The sequence below is a fragment of the Mytilus trossulus genome, chromosome 4 (genome assembly GCF_036588685.1).
Source record: "Mytilus trossulus isolate FHL-02 chromosome 4, PNRI_Mtr1.1.1.hap1, whole genome shotgun sequence".
In the NCBI taxonomy this organism is placed as follows: Eukaryota; Metazoa; Mollusca; class Bivalvia; order Mytilida; family Mytilidae; genus Mytilus; species Mytilus trossulus.
Window position 1 is genome coordinate 74,759,232 of NC_086376.1, and position 27,178 is coordinate 74,786,409.

General features: G+C 31.1%; 2 protein-coding genes across 2 annotated transcripts; one reads left to right on the forward strand and one right to left on the reverse strand.

Moving 5' to 3' along the window:
- Positions 1-2,001: 2,001 nt before the first annotated feature.
- LOC134714181 (C-signal-like) lies at positions 2,002-7,319 on the reverse strand. The gene is made up of 4 exons (XM_063575419.1): positions 7,199-7,319; positions 4,143-4,485; positions 3,558-3,723; positions 2,002-2,805 (listed from the first exon to the last, which is right to left on the reverse strand). Exons 2-4 carry the CDS (start codon positions 4,464-4,466, stop codon positions 2,525-2,527), a joined length of 771 nt encoding a protein of 256 aa, XP_063431489.1. The 5' UTR covers positions 4,467-4,485; positions 7,199-7,319; the 3' UTR covers positions 2,002-2,524.
- A 3,274-nt stretch (positions 7,320-10,593) lies between these two features.
- On the forward strand, positions 10,594-26,129 carry LOC134715969 (actin-interacting protein 1-like). Its single transcript, XM_063578578.1, has 16 exons — positions 10,594-10,714; positions 13,017-13,138; positions 13,947-14,037; positions 14,796-14,943; positions 15,541-15,721; positions 16,291-16,368; positions 16,816-16,893; positions 17,353-17,444; positions 17,601-17,742; positions 18,356-18,437; positions 18,965-19,118; positions 19,592-19,676; positions 19,856-19,966; positions 20,320-20,487; positions 22,157-22,301; positions 23,749-26,129. Exons 1-16 carry the CDS (start codon positions 10,696-10,698, stop codon positions 23,850-23,852), a joined length of 1,800 nt encoding a protein of 599 aa, XP_063434648.1. The 5' UTR covers positions 10,594-10,695; the 3' UTR covers positions 23,853-26,129.
- The last annotated feature ends 1,049 nt before the right edge of the window (positions 26,130-27,178 follow it).

Below are 27,178 nucleotides of genomic sequence, written 5' to 3' on the forward strand. Positions count from 1 at the left end.
CCTAATAGAATTAGAAAAACCAAAAAAAAAAAAAATAACATTGGGCAATGAACCGTAAAAATATGAAGGTCAAGGTCAAATAAAATATCCTTGACCTATTGTATACAGTATAAGAACAATAGACAAAAGTACAAACACTTAACTTTAACCACTGAAGCATGACAATAAGGTCAAGGTAAGATAAAAAGTAAAAACACAAAAATACCGAACTCCGAGGAAAATTCAAAAGGAAAATCCAAAATCAAAAGATGACACCTATTAGATGGACATGTACTCCTCACAATCATCCCAAATTGGAACTATTTACAACTTGTAATACTGTAACGCAAGAACACCGGATAGTATCGATGAAGGGCAGAAGTTACCGTTTAGAAAGAAATCACTATATCGGGAAGATGTCAATCATTCAATACATTAAATATAGTTGACCTTTTGCTTATAGTTTAAGAACAAACAAAAACTTAACACTGAGCAATGAACTGTGAAAATGAGGTGACGGTCAAATAAAACCTGCGACTGACATGTTCATCATAAAATATTTCCATACGCCAAATCTACAATGTAGTTGGCCTGTTGCATTTAGTGCTAGAAAAAAAAGACAAAAACTCAAAAAATATAACTTTGACCACTGAACCATGAAAATGATGTCAAAACGGTCAGATGAAAACTGCCAGCAAGACCTGTACACCTTACAATCATTCCACACACAAAATTTGTTAGACCTATTGCATTCAGTATAAGAAAAACCGACATAAACTCAAAAACTTAACTATATCCACTGAACCATGAAAATGAGTTCAAGGTCAAATGACATTGCAAGTTGGACTTGTAAACCTAACATTCCTTCCATACACTGAATATACTGTACCTATGGCTTATAGTATCTTAGATATGGACTTGACACCCGAAACTAAACCTTGTTCACTGATCTATGAAATGTGGTCCAGGTCAAATGAAGACCATCTGAACGCACATATTAAATATAGTTATCTTATTACTCATGATGAAAAAGAAATTAACAAAACAAAAAATCTTAACTTGGCTTATTTTTTCAAGTAGTCACTGAACAATGAAAATGAGGTCAAGGACAATGGACATGTATCAAACAAAAACTTTTAACATAAGGCATATGTATACAAAGTATGAGGCATCCAGGTCTTCCACCTTCTTAAATATAAAGCTTTAAAGAAGTTAGTTGACGCCGCTGTCGCCGCCGGATTACTTTCCCTATGTCGAGCTTTCTGCGACAAAAATGAAAAAAGGTCATATATTTTAAAAACTTTTCTACAATACATGTGAACTGCAAATACTTAAGTTCATAGCTACATTGAAGACCTGTTGGTGACCTTCTGCTGTTGTTTTTTTTATTTGGTCGGGTTGTTGTCTCTTTGACACATTCCCCATTTCCATTCTCAATTTTATCAATCACAAGTAAAATATGGAAACAGAAAAAAATTATCAGGATACCGTCTTTTGTCATAAACACTGTTGTTAAACATATATCTGATACATGTAAGTACAACAAAACAACAATATGCATGCCAAAACTTATGATCGCTTGATTTTTAATTCGACTCATAGTACACGATTTCATAAATCACCTATTTTGGTTTAAATAAATAGGTGTTGTGAAAATGCTACAGAACAAGTTATATATCCTTGATGTAATGACGCTGTTCGCATTAATTTACTATCCATCTTATGATATTTTTAGGAAGTGTCATAACTTATTAATATATAAAAAGTTGTTGATAAAAAAAAGTAATCCAGGCAAAATACGGATTTTACTTTTTTTGCAATTTTCCGTGTTTTTTTTTTAAAGATGAAAATAACTTCTTTGAAGTAAATATAGATAGTTTGATGTTAAAGTTTGTGAGACAACATTTACTTTGTCAAACAATTATAGAATTTCATTAAACTTAAGCAGAAGCCTTTTTTTATGATTAAGCCGGTATAACTGCGTGTCTGCCATGAATAAAAAAAAATAAGCATTAAATTTATTTGTTTTATTATTCTGTCACTGTATTAACTAATTGAAAATATTTTTGTTGTAGTTAGGTTCAGATTTAGCTACAACCTCAGGGTGGTCATTTATTTTAATAACTTTGTTAAGTCTTCATGTCAGGTATTAACATTGACAGAATTCTTTTCAAAATACAGATGTAGCATCTAGAGTAACAAGTCGATTTTGTTTCAGACACATAAACTCAGACTCAAGTCATGACCGTCAACTTGACACTTTAATCTGACAGCAGCAACACAATATTTCGCGAAACAATTGTCGACTTTTGTATCAAATTATTCATTAGAAGTATATCCACTTTACTTTTAAACCTTAAAGACTTTTCTTCAAACCTTACAAATAAGAACTTTTCATTTAAAATTATAAACCTCGTGTACATGTTTTACTTTTATGGCCAATTTAGGTATTAGAAGTATACCTGTTGGTAAGCGAGTTGGAAATTAAAGACATTATTTTACCTTTTTATTTGTGTTATTTATGAGAAAAACAAATCATAGATTACTAAAATGAAAGTTCCGTTCTATCGTATGTAAAGAATTTCCCGGTATCTTCTACACTCAAGGAGTCAATAACTTCAAGCATCATTCTAACAGATTCTTCAGTACTGAACAGTTTGGGAACACCTTTGTGATATGGACGAGACAGGTCGGTATCTACAGTACCCGGATGTAAAGATATACATGTGATTTTATTTTTCCCACGTCCAAGCTCTATGCTAAGATTTTTAGTAGTCATGTTGAGAGCAGCTTTAGACAGCCTGTAACTGTACCAGCCACCAAGACCTGAAATGAAAGTCAGCAAGATTGTTATTGGTTCACATGACACGAAACACTCAAGTTTTAACATATCTTAACAGTAAATTATGACATGATTGTAACCTGCTAAAATAAGACATATCTGCAATGTGCATGGTTGAATAAATTGTTGTTCAGATTGTCTTTCACAGGATATGATTGGTCAAGCATAGGTTCAAAATTTTCCGTAGGGACCTATTTTAATTTCAATTATTCTCTCTTCAGAACGATTAAAGCAGTATTTACTGATAGTCGAGATGATTACGACCGGCTTTGCTCTTACCGACACAACTAAGCAAGCAACGAAAGGAGAGACGGCCTTGTTTTAGCTAACTTATCCAAGTTTTAACTAAATAACGAAGTCGGGCTATGAAGATTAAACTCAGCAAATGATTGCAAATAACTCTTTATTAATTTCGTGCGTCCGAAGCGCTTTTCCAGATTTACATCCATACATTTCTCCAGAAAAGCCCCAAACCCAATTTATTTTCCATTGGTACCAAAGCACAGACTACTGAGCTGATGAAACCATCGGGGACTAACAGTCCATCATGACATCAGTGGTTTAAATCAAATGCTAGTAAAATGACCATTTAGTTTGATCTGCTCTTCAATATTTCTATTAGATATTGGATATATAAATATGTTTTGGCCTGATCATCACCGAAGAGACATTAAATGTCGAAATGTGTATCTGGTGCATCAAAGTGTGTACAATCAATGTTGTTGTTTTTGCTCACCATTATCTGTAATTGACCCAACTTTAGCAGACATGTTGACAAGAACACCCGTATGTTTAGAAGGTTGTTTCCCAATGTCACCATTTCCTTTCTTTAGAAGAGGAGCAAAGAATTTGGCCATTATCAATGGTCCTATTGTGTTTGTAGCAAATGTCTGACTCAGTCCCTGTAGAGAGAAAAATAAGTCCAGAAAATCGAAATATTTTTTTATTTTTCAAAATTTTTAAATGTATTATTGCTAACACCAAATTGCTTTAACAGTCTAAACTTCAAGTTGAATGATTTTCCATTGCCATTGCTTAGACAGAAGGAGCTGTTTTCCGTGTGACTATCAATTTAAGGCCATAGTTGCATTAAAAACAGTAAAATCAAACTGCAGCATAAAAAACCGTGGAATATTGGATAGAAGAGACATGCTATATAGAACAAAGTGAAATGTTTGTTGCAAATCAAATTCTTATATATTCCGTTTTGTTATTTTAAATTATCTTTACAAGTGTTCATTTGGAATTGTTTTGGGCGATGGCTTATGAATTAAACATTTATTTCTTAGACGTGGCACATAATGGTAGTGGATATCTTTACCTCTTCCGTAACATCTCTCAAACTGGTTTCCCCTTTCCCCGATGGATGCAGCATTCCAGCTGAATTGATTAACAAATCGAGTCGTCCATAGCTTTCAGTTGTCTTGTTGCATACGTTTTCAATGTCTGTCGTCTTGGTAACATCTAGCTGGTGTATGTGTAGTCTGTTGGGTACATCACTCTGTAGTTGTAACAGTTCACTGGCTTTGTCTGGAGATCTGCATGTAGCAATAACCACTGACTGTGGATCCCTTGATAATAAAGTCCTACAAAACTGCAGACCAATTCCTTTACTGGCTCCTTGTATCAGTGATATCGTAGTCATTATTCCCGAAAGCTCAACCCTGAAAGATAATTCTTGTGTGAAGACAAATGTATAGAGTTTATTAATAGCGAAGAGTATATTTTAAATTAATAAATGTAATCTTCTGAGAGAATCCCGAGGATTGACTTAAGTGTAGACATTTTTTTCAAAATAGCTGTACTAAACTAAGAGGTCGTGACTAATTGATTACATTTTTTCGCGTAAGATGCTAGTGAAAATAATAATGTATCTGCTTCTATCAAAAAAACTGATCTCGAACTATAAATAACCGGGTTTAAACGGCATGAGGAAAAAGGCAGATGCCATTAGTGGCGCAGGACCAGCTGGCCCTTATATGTAGCACCCGATCCCACTTAATCTTATTGTGGTTCGTGTTTCTCACTCTAGTTTTTATGTAATGTTAAGGGTAATATTTTCTTGTTTGGAACTTTTAAAATTTTGTCATGTCATGTTGGGCCCTTATTTAGCGATTAATACGATATGGATATTTCTAAAATTCAAATTTCTTAAGCGAAATCTTGTGATTTTTTTATAGAAAAAAAGGTTGAGATAACATATTAGGATAATCCAAGACAATTAAAGTTATAATGTAAAACGTTGTTACATATGTCACAAAATGAACACCTTATGAATGAAAAAAAAAATCGTCAAGGTTTCCTCAGAGTCCCGTGTCTCGTCTGTGACTGCTATATTGTCAGTGTAAAAAATGTTGACTGCTATCAAATAAGTTCGTTTATCGGTATAAAAATATAGAAAGAAAATGTTTTCTTTAAATTTTAAATCTTGATCTTGAAGAAACTTCTGTCTAAGTCTCGTTAGATTCCATGAACGTTTGACACAGTTATTGAGGAGGACCATGAAAATGTCGACTTAAAAAAACCTAAGCTTAAATTCAAATCTGTATTTGCTAATCACAGGATAAAAAAACAGACCAACTTTCAGTCAAATACTGAAAATGCTTTCAAAATTTTGCTCCACTTGTGATGTTATTCCTTAATTTGAACAAAAAGTCTGTCAAAGTTTCGTACAATTCTTTGGCTTTATAACCAAATTATTGATGTCTACAAAATAAAATTAGACGGTATCAAAACGTTGACTGCAAAAAATACCCTAACATTTTAATATATAAATAAATAATAAATAATTGTTTTTGTGTACTTTTATATGTATGTTAGAGCCAATGAAACTTTAACCACAGCCTGAATCAAATATTGCCTATCACGGTCGATGCCGAAGACGATGACAATGTAGGACCACTTAATTAAGGTAACACGATACCAAATGGCATATCTCCCGATTTCCAAACTTTTTGGCACGCGTGTTTGAATTGAATTACATCGGAATATGTAATAAAAAATGGGGGTCACCATTTTTGTTTTCTTGGTATTTTCAAATAAAAACGTCAATTTTGGCGACAAATTTACTTAGGTATATAGGGGAAATGCCTATTTTCGGCTTAGTTTTTTTAGATTTTCCAATGGATGGCTATGTTCTGATATACGGAGAAAAACAAAAAACTAACATAATATCCAGGATTGCATACTGAATCTATACACGTATAGAAATTCATAGGTCATCATCCTTGTTTCTGAGATAAATGGCTTCAAAGTTGATTGATACCCTTAGAATTGGCCTACAGACAAACTAAGATGTGACAAAAGACAACCGAAACTTAAGTTACTGATTTCGGACAGCCCGTCGTACCGTTCGTTCGTTCGTCCGTCTGTCCCGCTTCATGTTAAAGTTTTTGGTAAAGGTAGTTTTTGATGAAGTAGAAGTCCAATCAACTTCAAACTTTGTACACATGTTCTCTATGATATGATCTTTCTAATTTTAAAGCCAAATTATAGTTTTTACCCCAATTTCACGGTCCATTGAACATAGAAAATGATAGTGCAAGTGGAGCATTCGTGTACTGGGGACACATTCTTGTTCAACAATATTTAAAAAAAAATAAGATAAAGATAATGTAAGAATAGCAATGAAAAAATTCCCATCAGAGACCAAATGACTAAGAAGAGTTAATAACACAACATGTATAGGTCATCGTACTGCCTTCAACTTAGCTGCAAGTTAGATAATTCAGTTTGTATCCGGATAGAAGCAAGTAAAGGGTTACTCTCAGGTCGTATACATATTTCTCTGCTTTCAGTCTATTTATACCAGTGGCGGATCCAGAAATTTTCAGCCCATTGGCTGCCTAAGAAGGGACCCGATCTCGTCACGCTTCAGTGATTCCCTATATAAGCAACCAACTTTTTTTCTCAAAAGGGGGCCCTGGCCCCCTGCCCCCCTAAATCCGCCTCTGTTTACCAATAGTCTACTGGATATACCAATTATATAAGTACAATGAATATTAATTGGTATTTTTCAGTATACGAATGCGGTTATATAAATAAAATGTTATATAGATATAACCTAAGAAATTGACTTTTTTACAGTGATTTGCGATCAACATGTAAATCTATTCGTGGTGTTTTGATTATTTACTTTACATCTTTGTTAATTTTGAAATGTAAAAAATATATATCTGAGTCCCTTTGGTCCGAAGTTCTATGTTTAATATGGATAATAATAAATAAAAAAAAAAACCAGATATCCCGTTACACGATTTTTTAAATTGGGAAATTCTGGCGGGAAAAAAAGTTGTCTCCCATTGACAACATAAACTGTTTATATAATGAAAAACCTAAACACATAAATTGCAACATAGTATTGAAAAACATACATACCTTTATCTTCAAAGTTGCATAGAAGTAGCTTGCAAAATACCAAATATCCTAAATGTTCACCTGTACACAACAAACACCGGTTAACGTGCCAAATCGAATCGGCTTATGAATATTTTGTTGTAAATTGTGACAAGGGAGATAACTCAAAATATAACTTTATGTAATTTATTATTTTGAACATGATTTGTATATACAAGTCCTTGTTATGGAAAAGCAAATGATTTCCAAATTAATTGACCAACAACAAACAATGTATATAGAATTATAACAAAATCAAAATGATTAACAAGTAGTCCGTCGCGAAGGATAGAAATTGATTGAATTGAATATATAATTTACTGGTATTAATATTTTCGACTAGGAATTTGTGTAGTGGTAAATATATTGATAATGATCAATAATTTGCCTTTTTAAAATCCAAAAACCTTTCTATAATGTAATACGTATACACAAATTCGGGAGAAGGATTCATATAGAATTGAATAAATGACCAAAGATTTTCGACTTTTTAATTTTTCAGTCAAGTCAGATATCTTGGGCCCCATATGCGGGCCAAGGAGGGGCTTGGGGCCCGGACCCCCTTTTGGTGGGGGAAATTTGGTTGATCATATAGGAAATCTCTTAAGCATAACGAGAGCGGCCCCTCTTAGGTCAGTCAGCCCCCCCCCCCCCTTTATGAAAAATTCTGGATCCGTCACTGTTGGCATCGCTCGGCATTAATTTAAAAACTTTATTTATAAAGTTATTGTGATGAGTACCATATCTTAAAAATTATAGTTCGAAGTTATTGCCCTAAAGACTGCCAGAAAACTTTAAGGGACAAATTATATATACAAGTTCCTAGCTAGTCGGACTAGACTTGGTCTAACTCTTGAAGACATGTAACTATTGTTATTGTTATTCTTGTAAATTGTTGGGTACTTCCCTTAAAACAGTTCACTAAATAAAATATATATCTGAACATCCAGTGGTTCATACCTCCAAAAACTTATAATAGGAGTATATAATAGTATAAAAATACTACTTTACCTTACTTACGTTTTTAAAACAGAAAAATAATCTTTATGGATCGTCTTCATATTGCAGTAAAATATTGGTTCTTTAGCTCATCACTTAAGATCTTCTAGAAATTTTCAAAACGGAAAAAAAAGTAAGAAAATAGTTGTCCCCATATGATAACCATTGGATGCAAATTAGGTAACGAACGGTAAACATGTTTTTAGCAAAAACAAAACATATGGCATACGGCAATAAACGAAAAACTAATGTATGACGGGTTCCTCGCTTGGGACAGGAAAACAATGATTGTAGCAGGGTTCAACACATTTATTAAAGCTCAATCTCCCTTTATATGAATTCGAACAGCGGTAAGTGGTGTAAAAGCAAACATTTAGAACATTAAAAACATAAAAATAAGTTGAAAATGCTTGTCTAATCAGACTGGTTCTAAGCAACAATTTCAAAAACTACAAATGACAAAACACAAAGTACTTATCTAAGAATACTCAGAATCACCGAACAAAACACAGAGTACGTATCTAAGAATACTCAGAATCACTGAACAAAACACAAAGTACGTATCTAAGGACATTCAGAATCACTGAACAAAACACAAAGTACGTATCTAAGAATACTCAGAATCATTGAACAAAACACAAAGTACTTAACCAAGAGTACTCAGAATATCACTGAAAGCTAGTTCAAAGCCTACATTCAAATAATGAATAGACTATGATAACTAGACCCTACTGTATCATCTTCAAATGGGCTATGGAAAGAATGCATATGCAGTATGAGCAATTGATCAGTTCCTGCATCGCTAAAATCAAATTATTGGCAGCATGCTGGACCATGAGCGTAAATTAGTGAATGACAATAAAGATTTATTAGCTATAAATCTTTTGAAATAGATAATAATAACGATAGAGATATTAGGTAACTTTGAATAATACTTTTTAGAAGTGTATTCAAAAGATCATTAAGTATTATCTTAGCCTGATAGTGTACTTCAGGTAATGAGCTAGAGATATAAACAACATTAATGGAAAAATAATATATGTGATATCTCGTTTGTAGTAAATATCTGAAGGTACAGCCAAACCTCAAAACCAAATAATTGTATCTATGAAAGAAAATAGTTCAGTTTAAAAATAATTAAGCACAGCAAAATCCCTGACTTTATACATATATAGGCGTTGTTTGTTGCAAGCCAAGACGTTTTTCCAGACACAAGCATAGTCGCAAATGAGAAATATACACATCGTAATACTGGGCAAAGGCAAATTCGTCGTCTAAAATTGGAAAATGTTTTGTTTTATAAATGCTGCAGCCAGTAAATCTTTCAAACCATTTATTTCTATTCTGTCGAAATGAAAATGAATTGTTGTCTGGGACACCGGCAACAACAAATTCATAAACTTTAAAATGGTCCAGAGATGATCTGCCAGGTATTCGTTTAATCAATATACAGCTATCAAATCAGTGTTACAACCATGCTTGAACATCTGAAGGTGATCAACACTACAACAAAGAAAAATCTTGCATCAGTCACCATGTTATATCATGAAAATTCAACATCACAGTCAATAAATACCTAATACCATCAAAAGAACGCATACAGCCATTATCTCCCACACTTTTTTCACTTATATTCATTTTTCACCAGAACAATAAGGTTGTGGAATTCCTTACCATACCAAGAAGCATGTGGCCCAGACTTAGAAGCATTTAAGTCTTGTAAAACCCCATATGTGTTGCTAAATCAAATCATGTTTGTATCTACATATTAAAAAAAAAAAAATGTTTTTGAAATTATTGTAAATATGTTTAGATTTTAATTTGTTTTCCTAGTATGTGCCTTCTTATAATCTTCAACATATTAAGTTAAGAAGTATTATGTAGATAGATAGATACTAGATAGATAACTGATCACGGCTCCTAGTCAATATAAAATGCCGTAGTCGAGCGCACCTGCCACGACGTTTGGTATTCGAACTCACAACTGACCGTCTCACGTTAACTCAGCACGTTAATGTTTGTCACACTATCTAAAAAAATAAATTATACCCGGGAATCTTATATGAAATGAATTCGTATCTTTCGTAGCAGTCATTCGATTCGAATTTCTTGTATTATATGTTTCTGGGTGGGCTAATATGAAATAAATAGTAACTTGAGACATTTGAAGAAAAATAGAATGATTTCTAAATTTTGCATAGATAAATATATAATGACAATCAATTTCTATTAATAAATCTTATTCTGTCAACCATTTTGGATCAAATAAGGATGTAATGCTTGGAACAAAGATAACAGATGATAAAAATCTTTCGAATCGAGACGACAATACCAAATTTGGTCAGATTTTAAATGCGCATGTCTATACCAATACATCCGTTTTTCCAAATTCACTTCCGGGGTTTGCCGGGTTCTGAATCACACCTTCGCTAAAAAACTGATATAAACTAAAATTTCAAGCATACCAGACATTCTGAAACATGACAGATACAATTCCTAGTAAGAATATATATATTTCTCTCTTATTTTTATTTAAATTGTAAGTCAAAGAACACAAATTTGTACTAATCTGATGTTTTCCGGTTTGTTTACATCTGTAAATATTTTCTCTCTCTAAAGTCTTGTATAGCCATAGGACGGATTGCATAAAATGCTGATATAATTGTGTTTCCTCTTTAAGAAAACAATTTGTGAATCAACAGGACGCACTTAGTTTCCCTGTTCTTTCATGTATTGATTAAAAGTTATGAAAGGTGTTCAACTGACAACTTTAATAGTACTACAAAATGTACAGAACTTGTCAGAAGCCCCTCCCTTACCTTAAATTCTCCCTCGCCACGCTCGTCTGAATTTAAAACATTTCTTTACTAAATCCTTGGTATAATAAATAAAACAAAACCTTAGATATAGGTTTAGTTGCTCGCAGTAACTTCGTTTTTCTTTTCTAGTAAGCAATGTTTAATAACATTATAAACCAACATATTATAAATACAAACACATTTGTCCAATACATTTAAATGGACTATAATTAAACAATTCATAATCATATATATGTACACATTCTTATGACACAATAAACTGCAAAAACTGTCGTAGTTACTGTGAGCGAGCAATTTTCGATAAATGACACCCACAAATTTTCTTTATATAATATAACGGGACCCCACTTTTTAAACCGCCAAAGTATTTCACGAGCATATTTTACCCATCTATATTTATAACCAAAACAAGAACTTGTTATACAACTACTCTCACTAACCAACCTTGAACTTATAAATAGTATCACAGGGGAAAAACCCCAAGTCTCAACGAAAAGAAATTTAATTATACACCATGCAGATTCATGCAATTTTGCCAAGGTGACAAGTTCAACATGGATATGGTTGAGATTAAACAACATATTTACTTATGTGGAAACTAACAACAATCCTTTTAGTTTTTGGGTTGTGCATATATATATAAAAAAAAAGATGATGTGGTATGATTGCCAATGAGACAACTCTCCAGTCTCCACAAGAAACAAACGACATATGAATTAACAACTATACATGTAGGTCACCATATGACCTTCAACAATGACCAAAGCCCACATCACACATTCAGCTATAATTTAAAAGGCCCAAAATGACAATGTAAAACAATACACCTAATCGCTATTTTTTCCATGGGGGATAAGTTCTAAAATTACACAACTTTTTCATCCAGTTGAAGCTATCTGGGACCCTGTTTAAACAATTCACCATGCATGATACTTTTTAATGAGACCTGTTTAAACTACCGTAAATACTTCAAATAAAATATTTTTTTACTTCAATTTTAATTTCGAAAAAAGTGGATCATACTATATCAAAGTTTCTTGATGATCACTTTCTAAAGTTTTTTCTCCCTCAGCTCACTACTGATGACCTCCATTTTTCGGCTGGTGACCTAAACAGGAAGTTGTATAAATGACTGTTTTTCCCAGAATGGACTAAATAGCGATAAGGTGTATTCAAATTGACAAAAGAGAAAACTAATGGCTTTATATATGTACAAAAAAATAACAAAAAACAAATATGTAACACATAAACAAAAGACAAACATTGAATCATTTACAGAATTCATAAGAAGAATTATGATTCGATAAAAATTTTTGCTCTTGGAAATTTCAAACTGCCATGAGCATAAAAAAACACTTTCTTTTTAATACATATAAATGATATTAAAAGTGGTTCTATACAAATGTATCCCAATTTTTTTATTTTATATAAAGTCTTTGGATTACCCATGATTGCTTAGGCCAAATAAAAATATATGTGTGGTTCTAGTGACCCTACCTTCCCTACTTTTTCGTCTTGAAATTAGCCTACCCTAAAGATTTTATTGTCATTTTTCATCAAGCACTGTTAAAGTCAGAATGATGCTCCCATAGACTCAATGCAAAAAAAAAACATAAAATATAAAAAAAAATCCCTACCTACTATGCCTACCTACCCTAACTTTTTTCAGATGTAACTGGAACAACACATACTATTTTATGTTGCCTTAAAGCAAAGGAAATTGTCAATATTTAAAACTCACGTTATATCTTCAACTTGCAGGAATTAAATATGTTTTACAAGTAGCTTCAGTAGTTTTTACAAAGTACAGGGATACAGAAGCTGGATTAACTGACAAAATTATACTAAAAATGTTCAAGAATTCTGCAAATGACAGAAAAAACTTGAAATGTTATACATTTTGTATATAAACTGTAATATGTATCTTTTGTCTAGTTAACAAGAGAAAAGAATCGATTTTGAATAAACTTTTTCTTTAACAGGATGTATTTTTGCTTCACTGCCAAGGACAACCAGAGGTGTCCCGATAGTGTTAGGAGGAGATCCCAAAGGCAAAAACTTTCTGTACACAAATAACAACAGTGTTTTTATTAGGGATATTTCAGTAAGTAAATCAAGTGGTTGCCCTTGAATTTGAATTAAACACTCAAAAGTCTGTTACCCATTTTTGCTTTTTATGGGAAAACACACAATATGTATAATCATGGTAATATGTATATTCTTAAAATTCTAACCATGTTCAAATCAAGCAATTTATTGATAATAAATCATGCTATATAATTAGGATATGAACAAAACATTCTTTGTTTGATGTTGCTGGTTTGTTGCCTTGTATGATTGGGTAGATAATTAGGGCTTATTTGGTAAACGGCATAATATGTTTTAGACAAGAATACTACAAAAGGAAATGAGTTTATTCACATATTTTTCACTACATTAGTTTTATCAAAAATAACAAAAGTTGCAGAAAGTAGTACGTACTTGTTGTGTGAATCTATCAGGTCTATATAGACAAAGGAAAATAACTTACAATTTGGCGTAAGTATCATTATGGGTGTTTCTTTGCTAAATACAAAACAGTGATTAATTTTTAAAAGTTTTAAATTCAAATTTGAAGGAATATTACTATCTCGTTGTGTGATACCAAGCACTTTGATTAAATTCTGTTTGGACTCTTTGTGATACTGTAAATTAAGAAATTATTGCGTGCATTTATTATTGCGATTTTTTCATTTAAAACTTGAATGCAATTTTAATTTTTACGATTTTGCGAAAAGTCATGCTTAATTCAGTAAAAATATTACAAAATGCGAGATTTAATTATTGCGTTTACAACTCTTGCATTTTTCGCAATAATAAAAACCTCGCAATAATTTCTGAATTTACAGTAATTAATAAATGATATATTTTAGGACCCATCAGTAGCAGACATTTATACACAGCACTCACTCAATGCTATTTCAGCTAAATATTCTCCAAGTGGATTCTATATTTGTAGTGGAGGTTAGTAGCTCGATTAAATCTTAAGATAGAAAGTAGAGCATTAACTTAATGTACAAACAAAACAAATGTATATATTTTGTTGACAAAAGAAAAGAAGAAATTATTGGCTTAACATACTGATCATAACTTCTTAACTTGTTCCCAGAAAAAATTAAATGTTTCTCAACTTACAAAAATCTAGAATTAGTTGTTCGCAATAGTGAAGCAATCTATGGAATTGACAAAAGTTTATGATGTACAAATGTCTTCTCCAAAAGTGGCGCAAGAGACTGTCTAGACCTTGCATGAGGTGTTAGCTTTTACTAATTTTTGCAGGCCCTAATAAGTATAATTTTTGGGGGAAGTAACGTCATTAATAATTTAATCATGAAAAATTGATAAAAAAAGAAGTATGGATTTACCATAAAACAATTGTGAAAAGTTTCAAACTGAAATACTTTAATTCCACTATACTTGATTCTGTGTGTTTAACTATTACATGTAAAATGTACACAAATAGATAAAAAAAAAAAATTTGGCATGAAAACTTGAAATACTTGATTTAATCAACAATATCTAAAAAAAGAGCCAGCTACAAAATTACTGACTGTACTCACTACTTGGGGCACTCCACCTTATAACATGTATAAAAACTGACAACCATGATATGAGCAAAGCTGACATTCGTCTTCAATGTTAAAAGACAAATAAACAATCAAATGTCAATATAAATTAAAGCATGCTTTTGACATACATGTAGCTGTTTGTATATTTTGTAGATGCCTCAGGAAAGGTCAGAATTTGGGACACAGTAAACAGGGAGCATATATTAAAGGCAGAATACCAGCCTTTAGGGGGTTGTGTCAAAGACATTGCATGGTCAGGTGACAGTACAAAGATTGCAGTATGTGGTGAAGGAAGAGAAAAGTATATATTTTAAAATTTTAGGTTTTGTAAAACTAAGTCTATGTCTTAAGATGGTTTAAGGTTTTCTATGAAGAAAAAGAAAAAATAAAGAATTTAAACGAAATTTCTTTTAATTAAAAAAGGGGTTTGCTTGTGAAATACTAGAAATTGTCAATTTTTAATGTCAAGTTTTTTGTTTAAGTTAGTTTGATATGAACCAATTATGATAATATAGTTTATTTATACATATCAGTATGAAGATCCTTAAAAGGCTGCCCTCTTTGTCGAGCAACTTTGAATTACCAGTAGTAAGCAATGTTGCTGTCCATCAGATTGCCTTTTTCTGAATTTTCTGTCAACAGGCAAAACATCTCTCTGTGTGAACACTTTAGTTTATTATTTCAACAAAGCTTTCTGTATTTAACATTAAAATGATAGTCTATTGCATAACTGGAAACACATTTTTTTATGGAACAATTATCATCTTTATACAAATATCTCGGTTTTGAATTGGAATTACACAGAAAAGTCATATAACCCTTGTTATGATATGATTATTTTTTTTTATAGAATTTAAGGTTATAAAAAAATAATAAAATATCTCATTTTTCATTTAAGGTATGCCCACGTGTTTAATATGGACTCAGGAACTTCAGTGGGAGAACTAAGTGGTGTGGGTAAATGTTGTCTGACAATAGCATTTAAAGAACAGAGACCATTTAAAATAGCTATTGGTTGTGAAGATAAGAGTGCTGCATTTTATGAAGGCCCACCATTCAAATTCAAAACATCATATAAGGTATGATACAATGTATATAGATTTGACTTTAGGATTTGATATAAATAACCATTCCCAACATCACATAATTAAATTTTGTTGTATAACTCCTAATCAGATGTCATTTATCCTGAAAAAGAGGTAATACTGTACCAGAAGGAACTCTACAATCTTCTTGACCAATTTTTAAGTGTTCTATATTGTAGATAAAGCATCTGACATTGTCCCAGTATTATTTTCCCATGGACAAACATAAAGAAAGGGGAATAAAATGACTTTTTGGCATCTTTAATGATTCTGAATCAACTGAAACAAAACATGCACCACCCTAATCTTCATTTGGTCCTTTTATTGATGAGTATATAAATTTATTTTCTGAACATCAAGAATATGAATAATTTCTATCCAGTCTAGATATATGGGGATTAAGCAATTATAATCAGTTGCATAGAACAGTAGAACTATTTTTTTTCCATTTGGTAGTACTATAAAATCATGTCTGGCAGTACATTTGTCAGAAATTGAAACTTTCCTTAGTGAAGGTATTAGCAAATATAATCTTGAAGTACACTTTATTTATTATTTTTCAGGACCATACCAATTTTGTTAACGCAGTTAGATATGCACCAGATGGAAGTGTATTTATAACAGGAGGTGCAGATTGTAAGGTAAGTAATGAGTGTGTGCACAATTTGATAGTTGGTCAAATACATACCTCCTGTTTACAGATACTGGAATTTATCCATATCCTGGTATCAAAGAAATATTTTCACACAATTGTCAATTGCTATTGAACAAAATTACTTTATATTTAGTCTGCAGTTTGACAGTGATGAAATGTAAGGTGTGTGAGCTTTTCCCCATAGTTCAGACACCTGCTTCAATGCATTACCTTACTCTGAATTAAGAGTTGGGTAAGCTCTGGGTATAATCTTTTTAAAAATAAAAAAAATCAGTGTTTAGTGTGAAAAAAACTTCAGATTATTTTCTATTCATGAAAGACTCCAAAATAATTTACCCACAAACATTAGTTGGTTTACGGTAGTAAGAGAGCATGCAAACATGAAAATCACATTTTTAGCATACCTGACATACCTTCATTTTCTTTTTTTCAGGCTTTTGTGTATGAAGGTAAAACTGGAGAAATGATTGGAGAATTGGGTTCTCCTGCCCATAAAGGTGGTATTTATGGAGTAAGTAGAACTAAAACCTATGTGACATGCTTCTTCAAAGTGGTATCTGTAGCATAAAATAACTTTTATGTCATGCCATAGACTGAATTCTCAATTTTTGTTCATTCAATATTGAGTATTTTCAACAATTTGTCTATAATACTCAATATTCAAGGCAATCATTTATGAAAAAAATTTCTGTACTGTATGTGTAGGAATTGTAATACATGAAAGATAAAGTAAAATGTATACATGTAAATGGATTTTGATCCTGTCACACATTTGATTTTCATCAAAACATTGGTTAATTTAGGAATTTACTGTTAGTGTTATAAAAAAAGGGAATGGACTAATACCCCAATGAAGAGAATTACCATAAAAAAAAAGGATAAAATTGAAATGTTTCATCAAAAAGTTTATAAAATTGGGAAAGGACCATTAACTGGTTTAGAAAAATTGAGTTTCATTACTTTGTTACAGATGTGTTTTAGTCCAGACAGTTCTGAAGTGTTAACAGTATCAGCTGATAAAACAGCCAAAATATGGAATGTGGCTAGCAGAGAATTAGTTGTGTAAGTAAATAATAGTGAATTAGCTTATATGTGTTTGTCTAAAATTGTACTGTCCCAAATTAGACTGTTAATTTTCTGTTATAGCTGATTATAGTGTATGGGCTTTCTCAAAATATATCTGCTTACTTTTATAGTAACATTTTTGTTTAATTACAGTTCCTTTGAAGTGGGGAAGACAATGGACGAAATGTTGGTTGGTTGTCTATGGCAAGGAGATAATATAATGGCTGTAGCTCTCTCTGGATACATATATTACTTCAACAAAAATGATCCATCTACACCACTAAAGGTTACAAAGGTAATATAAGATCACTTTTACATTATTTGATATTATCTCTAATGAATCTTGGTGTTCTCAATTCAATGATCCAGAATTCGAATGCACAACTTCCTGCCTGTAGGAATTCAAAGTTTAAAGAGAATTTTTGAGTTATGTAAAAAAGTGTGAAGTCTTATTGATTAAATTTATTTTGGTTAAACTCTCAGCCTGATTGATAACAATATATATAATTTTCTGACCATAGAATAAGTTCAAATAGGAAAGGATAGAAATTATATATTTATAAATACCTTGTTAGCAAAAAAATGAAACATTATGAATAAAAGAAGGTTAAAAAGAAACATCATTTAGGGTGATTAACCGTATATTGCCCTCATGGAGAGGAGACAGCTAAAAATGATATGCAAAATGAGATCTACCAATAGGCAAACAGTAATGCATTAAACATGTTAAAGGTAAACACAATTATCAAAATGGCATAAGTTGTCATGTGAGCAATTCTATCTCTTAGGAGCCTGTTGTCAACAAGTTCTTTAAAATTACATAGAAAATTACATGTTAAGGAACCCAAAGAAAAGAAATCACATGCTAATAATAAAAAACGATGTACAAGCATTTTTCTTTCTTTCAGGGACACAACAAACCAATTACAGCTATGGCACTCAGTGAAGACTGTTCTACTATTTATACAGGGGACCAGTCTGCCAGAGTTGATATCCTTGCATTTCATCTTTGACTTTTATCATATGATATGAAGTTGTTGTACAAAGCAATAATGCAAAGACCTAGCCTTTGTACAGTACTGCTGAAAATCCATTATTTTGAAAAGCAATGGAAAAGATTTTTCATTTATATCTGGGTTCTTTCTGAGTATTGTGTATGAGTATTTTCTAAACACAGTTTTTTGTTTTCTCCGTTTTAAACAAAAGGAGGGACAGTTTTAATCTTTTCAATGTCAATTGTTCATGTGTAACTTTCTCCTTAAAGGCATGGAAATAAGCAGAGAAATGTAAAGTAGTGCTAATTTGCAGAATCAAAATTCATACTGTAAACATAACAAAAATTAAACTCTTGTGAAAATTTCCCAAAAGACAGATGATAGGCATTTCTCAGGTTTGCCAATCACAGATCTGTTTTCCCCAGAGTATCTTGAATAGAACGGTTGGTATACCAGCATGTGCAATGCACAAAGTTGTTCTACTCCTTTTTATTAAACAAAATGTTCCTTAACCTTTTTTACTTCTGTGGAATGCTGCATCTGGAGAAAATGATGTGTTTAATGGTAAAGGCCATAGCAACCAAATACAGGATATGGTTGTTGCAGACGGTAATCTGATCTCTGTTTCCATGGACGACACAATACGATTTACAGATCTTAGTCAAAATCAATTTGGGTAAGCTTTTTCACAAGATTTAATGTTATTGAAACAGAATAATAGTTCATGAAAAACCATTTCAATAAATTCAAGTCTAGATGCTAAATTCAAACCAGACACATTTCATTAAGTCATGAATTAATTCCAAGATGTAATCTAAAAATCTGGTTACTTTACAAAAAAATACATGTACTGAGGATTCATTATTTATTTGGATACCAATTTTCATGGTTTGTTGGTATAGTTTAACCACAAAATTAAATGTTCAAAGAATGATGAATTGTCGATAGGTTTGTACGCAGACTTTAGCAAAACCACGAAATTAAATATCCACGAATATGCAAGTTTTCTTTAGTCCACGAAAATTAGTACCCACGAAAATAAATGAATACACAGTATAATAATTTACAGACCTAAAAACACTTCATTTATTCTTGATTCCTGGCTAAATAGAAAAAAAATAATAAGAAATGAGAATTGTTTATTTACAGGGATAACAGTATAAAATTAGATTCTATGCCAAAAGCAGTAGCAGCTAATGGTTCAGGACTGGTAGCAGTAGCATGTATTAACCATGTAAGTACTTCTCTATCAAATGCAGTCTTCAAAACTGAAACAAAAAGTTCAAAAGTTTTATTGATTTTCTGTATTAATATAGACAATTTTTAAATTATTTCATTTTAGCTGAATTTGAACAATCACATAAGATATTTTTATTTTTGAATTCAAACTTTTCAACTTAAACTTCATTTCAGATCATAGTATTCAAGAATGGAACGAAGATAATATCTCAAGGAGTAAGCTTTGAGCCTGTCAGTGTAGATGTTTTAAAGGGAGGTTCAATTGTAGCAGTAGGAGCTCAAAAGGTATGAAATTAAAAAAAAGTAGATTTTGTGGTTGAACTCTTACAAGCAGTTCACCTAAGATAGTTATATCTCAAAGCTTTTGGTTTTGTACATTAATGCTGCTTTTAGGTAGATTATTTAAAACAATTTTTGGATTATTTGACAAATTGTAGTTAATATCATTTTGATATTTCAAAAACTTAATAAAAAGAACATGTCACAGGGCTATTTTCATTATACAGATTGTGCAAAAGTTTGTTTGAAGAAAATTAAGAAACATAAAGGATAGAATTATCATAAAATATGCTCTTTGAAAATAAAAATAAAATAAAAATGGGGTCAAATGTATAAAATAATTTCTCTTTTAATTCCAGGGCAATAAAGTACATTTGTATGATGTTTCAAGTGGAGGGCTGACAGAAGTGCATGTTTTAGACAACACAGGTGTTGCATCAGCTGTCCAATTCTCACCTGATGGGCAGTATATAGCCACAGGGGGTGCAGACAAATATGTTAGACTGTTTTCAATGGCAAATTATGAGGTAAGTGTAAGAAACAGGGGAAAACAGGGGAACATGCAAATACACAGCAAAATTTGCTCACATGAATTTCACATGAAATTCACGTGAAAAATTTCCATTGTAACCATTAAAAACTTGTCTTGACCTTAACTTTAAAAAAATCTAAATAATTTCTAATTTCTAATTATTGAATACATATGTAACTTTTGATATGAAGCTTGGAAACTTTCGTTGCAAGAATGTTCTTTTCATTTCATTGCCTTCAAGTTTTTGCTTGACTTTTATTCTATTTAATTGAAACAGGGCACAGATAAGATTAGAATCAGGAAATTATTTTTAAATATGGCGTAATTCCACAATACCAAGTTTTAACTGGAAGATACTGTAGATTCATTTATTTTCCTGGCTACCAATTTTCTTGAATTCAGTTAAACTAGCATTTATGGAGATTTATACATGTGAGATTCACCTCAATCGAGCTTATACATGAAAATTTTCATGTGAATATCAAATGAATCTTATGTGAAATTTTTCACATGAATTTCACGTGAAATTTACAACAAAAAATTTGAAATTTTTCAAGTTTTTAATTAAATTTGAAAATTTAGATGTTGTTTAAAATACTCTATTTAAAAAATTCATGTGAATTTCACATCAAAATAATTTACGTGATTTTCATTGAAATTCACAGAAACTCATTTCACTGAGCTTCACGTATAAGCTTGTTTGAGGTGAAATTCATGTCACATGAAATCCATGTGAGCGAAATTTGCCTGTGTACTTTCGAGTCATTATTATTTGTGGGAAACCAATTAACATGGATTTCATGGATAGAATTGAACCACAAACTTTAATATTTGACAAATTACAACTTATTATAGTATTATATGCAGATTCTTTTAAACCAAAAAGAATTATTAAAAATCTCCATAAATGCTAGTTTAACTGAATTCAAGAAAATTGGTAGCCAGGAAAATAAATGAATCTACAGTATCTTCCAGTTAAAACTTGGTATTGTGGAATTACGCCATATTTAAAAATAATTTCCTGATTCTAATCTTATCTGTGCCCTGTTTCAATTAAATAGAATAAAAGTCAAGCAAAAACTTGAAGGCAATGAAATGAAAAGAACATTCTTGCAACGAAAGTTTCCAAGCTTCATATCAAAAGTTACATATGTATTCAATAATTAGAAATTAGAAATTATTTAGATTTTTTTTAAGTTAAGGTCAAGACAAGTTTTTAATGGTTACAATGGACAGACTTAGCACTAGTAATCAGTGAATTTAAGTGATGTCTATTTTTCATTTAGTTGGCTTTATACATTACTTATATCAATTGCTTATAAGCATTTTTTTCACTTACAATTTGTTGTTTTTATAGTTAGAATGAAAACAAAGAATATGGGGTATCCATCCATGACACAAAATCTCTTATAATTATCTATATCAAAAGATGAAATCTGTGATTTGTACCTTATAGTATCAAAGAGTGTAAAATACTGTGTCCTTGGATTGCTGTCTCATTTACATACATGTATATCTCCTGTTTGTAGAGTCTCTAGTTGTATCATGCATTAAAAATTCAATTCAAAAGTATTATCTTTTAAAATACATGTAATTTCAATGAATAATATAGAATTCTGTATGATATTTTGATTTCTAAATGTGTTTAAAACGTTATGTTTCAGAATCTAATTAATTTCCCAGCACACACAGCTAAAGTTACATGTCTTGCATGGAGTCCTGACTCATCAAAGTTTGCTACTGGTAGCATAGATACTAATATTGTAATTTGGAAACCAAGTCAAGGAATGTCACCAAAAATTATTAAAGGTAGGTTAGATATATTTGTAGTGGTTAATAATAAAGTGACATAAACAATAGTCCATTTGCAAATTACCGATTTGATTCAGTTATTACACACTTTTAAAAAGAATTACTTCCCTTTGTGAATCCCTGACTGGTTCCATACCGGACAAAATTGGCTTTTGCCAATGCAAAGCATAGCAAATTGAATGTGGTGTATAGGCGGTTCAACTACTTGTTTATGAAAAACAATTTCTGATGACAAAAGAATTTAGCTTAACAAATTAATGTAATTAAAGGATTTAAAAACTTTAAAGTTTACTCACACTACGCAGAGGTATTTTTGCTCTTTCTGCTAGCTTCCCATTTGAAAATAAAAATTAATGTCTTTCCTAAGGGAGACAACTAAAAAGGGAACTCTAATTACAAGGTCAATTGATGGGAATTGTCAAATAGCCTATTGAAATCTATTTTATTGAAAATAACAATAGTTAGTTTAACAGTTCTCTTTCAACGAATTTAAAATTCAAAAGGATGATTATGAAAATAAGGAGATTTGATATGATTGCCAATGAGACAACTATCCACACAAGGACTAACTAAGGACAAGGGGGTATGTAACTATAGGGTCATGCTTTCGTCTTCAACCATGAGGAAAACTAATTTTTGTGTTGTCAGCTATAAAAATCTTTACATTACAAAATGTTAAATGAATCAAACAAAATAAACCAGCAACATTATTTAAGACAAAACAATAATAAAAAAACAAATATGACCAATAGCAATCACTGACATTCACTGACATCCACTGAACAATAGCTACCAGACTTGGTACAAGCCCATCAAGAATGTGGTGGGGTTAAACATGTTTGTGAGCACTCAATCCTCTACAGTATTGTTACAGCACAATATAATAACTATGTTTGATCTTGTAAGGATGGTTTTTAAAATTAACTTATGCAATACATTTCTCTTGTGGTTATTTAATCTAAAATTGTTTAAATCATATTGATGTTAAATGTCCAAGCCGTTTTTTTCTGGACTTGAAAAACTCCTTATTACACCATAGTTTATATGCTTACACCTGTTATTTGCTAGTTAGATACAGCATTAACTATTTTAAAGATATTGAACTTACTACGTTGTTATAGGGCTCTTCACTATTAGTTCTGCCATATTGGATAGGGGGGGGCAGATTTTCATAATGGAGGTAAAAATGGTGTGAAAAATACGGGAAAACATCATTAAAATAGAGCAGTTGTTTGGAAACACAAATAAGATTTCCCATACTTTCATACTATTTCCACCTCTTTCTAAAAAATCTGCCCCCTATCCAATATGGCCGAACTAACCGTGAAGAGCCCTATTACATTACCAGTTGAAGATGTTTTTTATTGATCACAGATAACACAGTATATTCTGAATGATTTTATGTACTTGTTGATTCCCAAATGATATATATTTGTATTTTCAGGAGCCCATCAAATGAGTGTAGTAAACAAATTAGTTTGGTTAAATGACAAAGTGCTAGTATCAGCAGGTCAAGATAGCAATGTGAAACAGTGGGATAATGCATAAACCAAAAGACATTTGGTGTATCATGTGATTTGGTGCAGGAACTACATTTGTATCATGTGATAGTCATGTGACCAATAAATCTTATGTTGATACTTAACATACTTCAGCTGAGGATTGTTGGTACAGCCATTCCCTAGATACTTTTTAAATAATATTTATAGTCATTCTTTTCAGTATCAGAAAATCAATAATGATACTCTTTTGTACTTTTAGTATCCAAATTACACAAAGGAATTTTTATAGCACACAGATGATACATACTGTTTTACACCCAAAAAAAAGTAAACAGTAGATCTCTAGATTAAATATTACTATTCATTATTATTCGTTGGATACCAATTTTCGTGGATTTCGTGGGAACAGACGCACCATAAAATTAAATGTTCAACGAATACCAAATTTTCTATAGGCTTGTATGCAGATTTCTCCAAAACCACGAAATTAAATATCCACAAACATATAAGTTTTCCTCAATCCACGAAAATTGGTATCCACGAAAATAAATGATTCCACAGTACTGTAAATTCATATATTACATTGGTGTACTAGTTTTTCATGGAATTTTGGGGTTAAGGTGAACAATGATTTTGAGTACTGGTACTCAGTATAAAACTGTTTTTTTTAGGCTTGTATATAGAATTTATTCTAACCACAAAATCAAAACTCCTGAAAAAATACTAGTTTCCCCCAGGCTTTCCCCTCAATGGAAGTCTATTTCCCCTCAATGGACAATAAAATTATACCACTGAAAAATAAATGAATCCACAGCAGAAAATCAGAAAATGAATTTTGACCTCTTTTTGTAACTATATGTATAGACATAATTAATATAGAAATTTTCATAAAAACATAATCTTCATTGTTCTGTTTGGCAGTGATTATATGTGTAAAAAAATAACTAAAATTGCACAAAAAGCTTTTGTGGCAGTGATTAAGGTGTGTAAATAGCTAAAGTTGCACTTCTAGATTTAATAACAGCATAGTTTCACAATCATACACACAATGACTATCAGTTTGAATCTTTTCCAAGGTAATTGATGTACCAATATCTAATACAGATGGCTAAGGTGCAATTTATTAATCATGACAAACAATTTACATTTCTTGTTATTCATATAAATCTTACTTTGTACTTAAAAGTATGTTTTAATTGTAATAAAACAATAGATTATATTTTTTTGTTTTCATGGAATGTATGAGTGATCAACGAGGACAAAATTGTATGCACTTATGAAAAAAAGCATTTGCTGTTCACACATGTATTGAGTTAAATATCTAGGAAATCCAAGGAGTTTAAAAATGTAGCATACCATATCTGAATGGGTCTTTTCAAGTAAAAAAGCACATATATATGATTTTATATTTATAATACATAGAATTCCTGTAAAGAGTATAAAACCACAGATATTTGTAATAATCAGGTTCTCTGGAATAAATATGAGTGATCGAACAACAAATTATTCTATGAATAAACATACTGCTTGAATAAAAATTCAGAATCGGCAAAAATAAATTGCATAGCACAAAGGCCTAGAATAAATGTTTTCTGCTATAGTTGTTATCTGATATTGTTTACCTTTGTTATTTGTGTAACCATAGTTACAGCAATATTATTTTTGTTGCCTACCATTGTTTTTTAATTGTATTAGCTAAACACTATTATTTGTATTTTCGTTTGATCTTCAAACTTTATTTCTTTGAACTTGATATGATAAAAAATATAGAAAAATCAAACACAAGGTGACCTAGATATAAGATTAACAACAGTCAAAAGATGGAAAATAAAATAATATTACTGGTAACAGTGCAATGATATTTTGTGTTACTAATCAAGTGATTAAAATGTCAAGTTAATTTGTATTTATTTACTTATTAAGGTAAAAAAAGAAGTCAATACATACAATTTGAAATTACAAAAAAGAAAATGAAGTACAGTTGTGTGAAAATATGAAGAAACTTTTGAGTCTGTGAAAGTTCATAAAATATTGGAGAATTTAAGAACATGTATATAGCTTCATGTGACATGTCGAATAATATGAGGTAAATTGATGCATTGTTATCCTAAATTCTTTAATGTAAATGTCATATCTTTTGTTATTTTTATTATTTTCATTATTGTGTTAATTTCTACCATGTGATTTTTTTAAGAACAAACTATGCAACTTATTTTTGGAAGGTTAAGCTTTTTGGTATATAGATTTGCTGCCATGGTCTGAATGTATGCATGTATTATCTTTCTTTTATTATAGAAAAAAGAAAATAAATATATTTATATAACTTTGCAGTGTTACTTTAATGACATAATATATGACTGTATTTATACAATGGAGTTGTGAAAAAAAATCTGTAATTGCTATTTTCTCAAGTTTTCCTTTTATTTTTTTCAACCTGTGGCCAAGCCTGAAGTCTGATAAATAGAGAATTCATGGATACACCTAACTTTTTAGAATTTCACTTTAAGCATATCAATGTACAAGTTATCACTTTTCAAAAAGAATTGACTGTTCATCAATAGATTGTTATTTTAATTAGTCAAGAAGCCAGGAGATGAAAACATATAAAAATAATGAGGTGTGTTATGACTATCCATTAAAGACCAAAGGACAAACATATGAACAAAAGTCTAAACATTGAACTGTCATGAATTGAAAACACATAAACAACATTGAAAAAAACCCAATATGTTGAGATATCAAGACAAATCATAAAATACAAAATCAAATGAAGAAGTAAAAAACCTGTAATATTAAACCTTGCTACCACAGCTGAGGTTTTCCTTAGTGATTACCTCCCTTGGACCATTGAAAAGTTAAATAAATTAATACTTGGTATGATTTTGACTTTTCCAAATCAAATCGCTCAGAAAAGGATGGAATCACAGATATGTTATTGTTTAATAATTCTTGAGGACACCAATTTCATATTTCACTTGTAAAGAGTTGGCATATCAACCTCAGTGTTCAATTAATTCTTTTCTAGATACAAAAATGAAACTTTATTTTACAAAATCAAATACAAACAGTTTTCTCTTTTGAGTGTTTCCAAAATATATATATTCCAACAAAGCATTTCAACTTTTGGAAAAATGAAATAATTTAATTTTGTGATGGTTTACAGTATAGGTTCGACTTGCAGGCACTTTTCATAGATTAAAAAAAAACATGACAAGATCCTGTGGTTTGACTCATTGTTGAAGATGCTGCTCTGACCTATAGTTGTTTATATACTTGCCTTTTGGATATATAGTTGTCTCATTTGCATCAGGCATCATTGTAATATTAAACCAGAGTTAAGTGGCTTTTTTAAATCCAATTCTATGCTTCCTT

What these genes read in the sequence shown, in the direction of transcription:
- LOC134714181 (XM_063575419.1), bottom strand. Translation starts at nt 4,466, where the DNA reads ATGACTACGATATCACTGATACAAGGAGCCAGTAAAGGAATTGGTCTG. An exon ending in TGAGAGATGTTACGGAAGAG is followed by an intron (nt 3,724 to 4,142) that starts GTAAAGATATCC and finishes TTCTCTCTACAG; the next exon opens with GGACTGAGTCAGACATTTGC. An exon ending in TGGGTCAATTACAGATAATG is followed by an intron (nt 2,806 to 3,557) that starts GTGAGCAAAAAC and finishes CTTTCATTTCAG; the next exon opens with GTCTTGGTGGCTGGTACAGT.
- LOC134715969 (XM_063578578.1), top strand. An exon ending in TTTTTATTAGGGATATTTCA is followed by an intron (nt 13,139 to 13,946) that starts GTAAGTAAATCA and finishes GATATATTTTAG; the next exon opens with GACCCATCAGTAGCAGACAT. An exon ending in CAGTAGCATGTATTAACCAT is followed by an intron (nt 19,677 to 19,855) that starts GTAAGTACTTCT and finishes ACTTCATTTCAG; the next exon opens with ATCATAGTATTCAAGAATGG.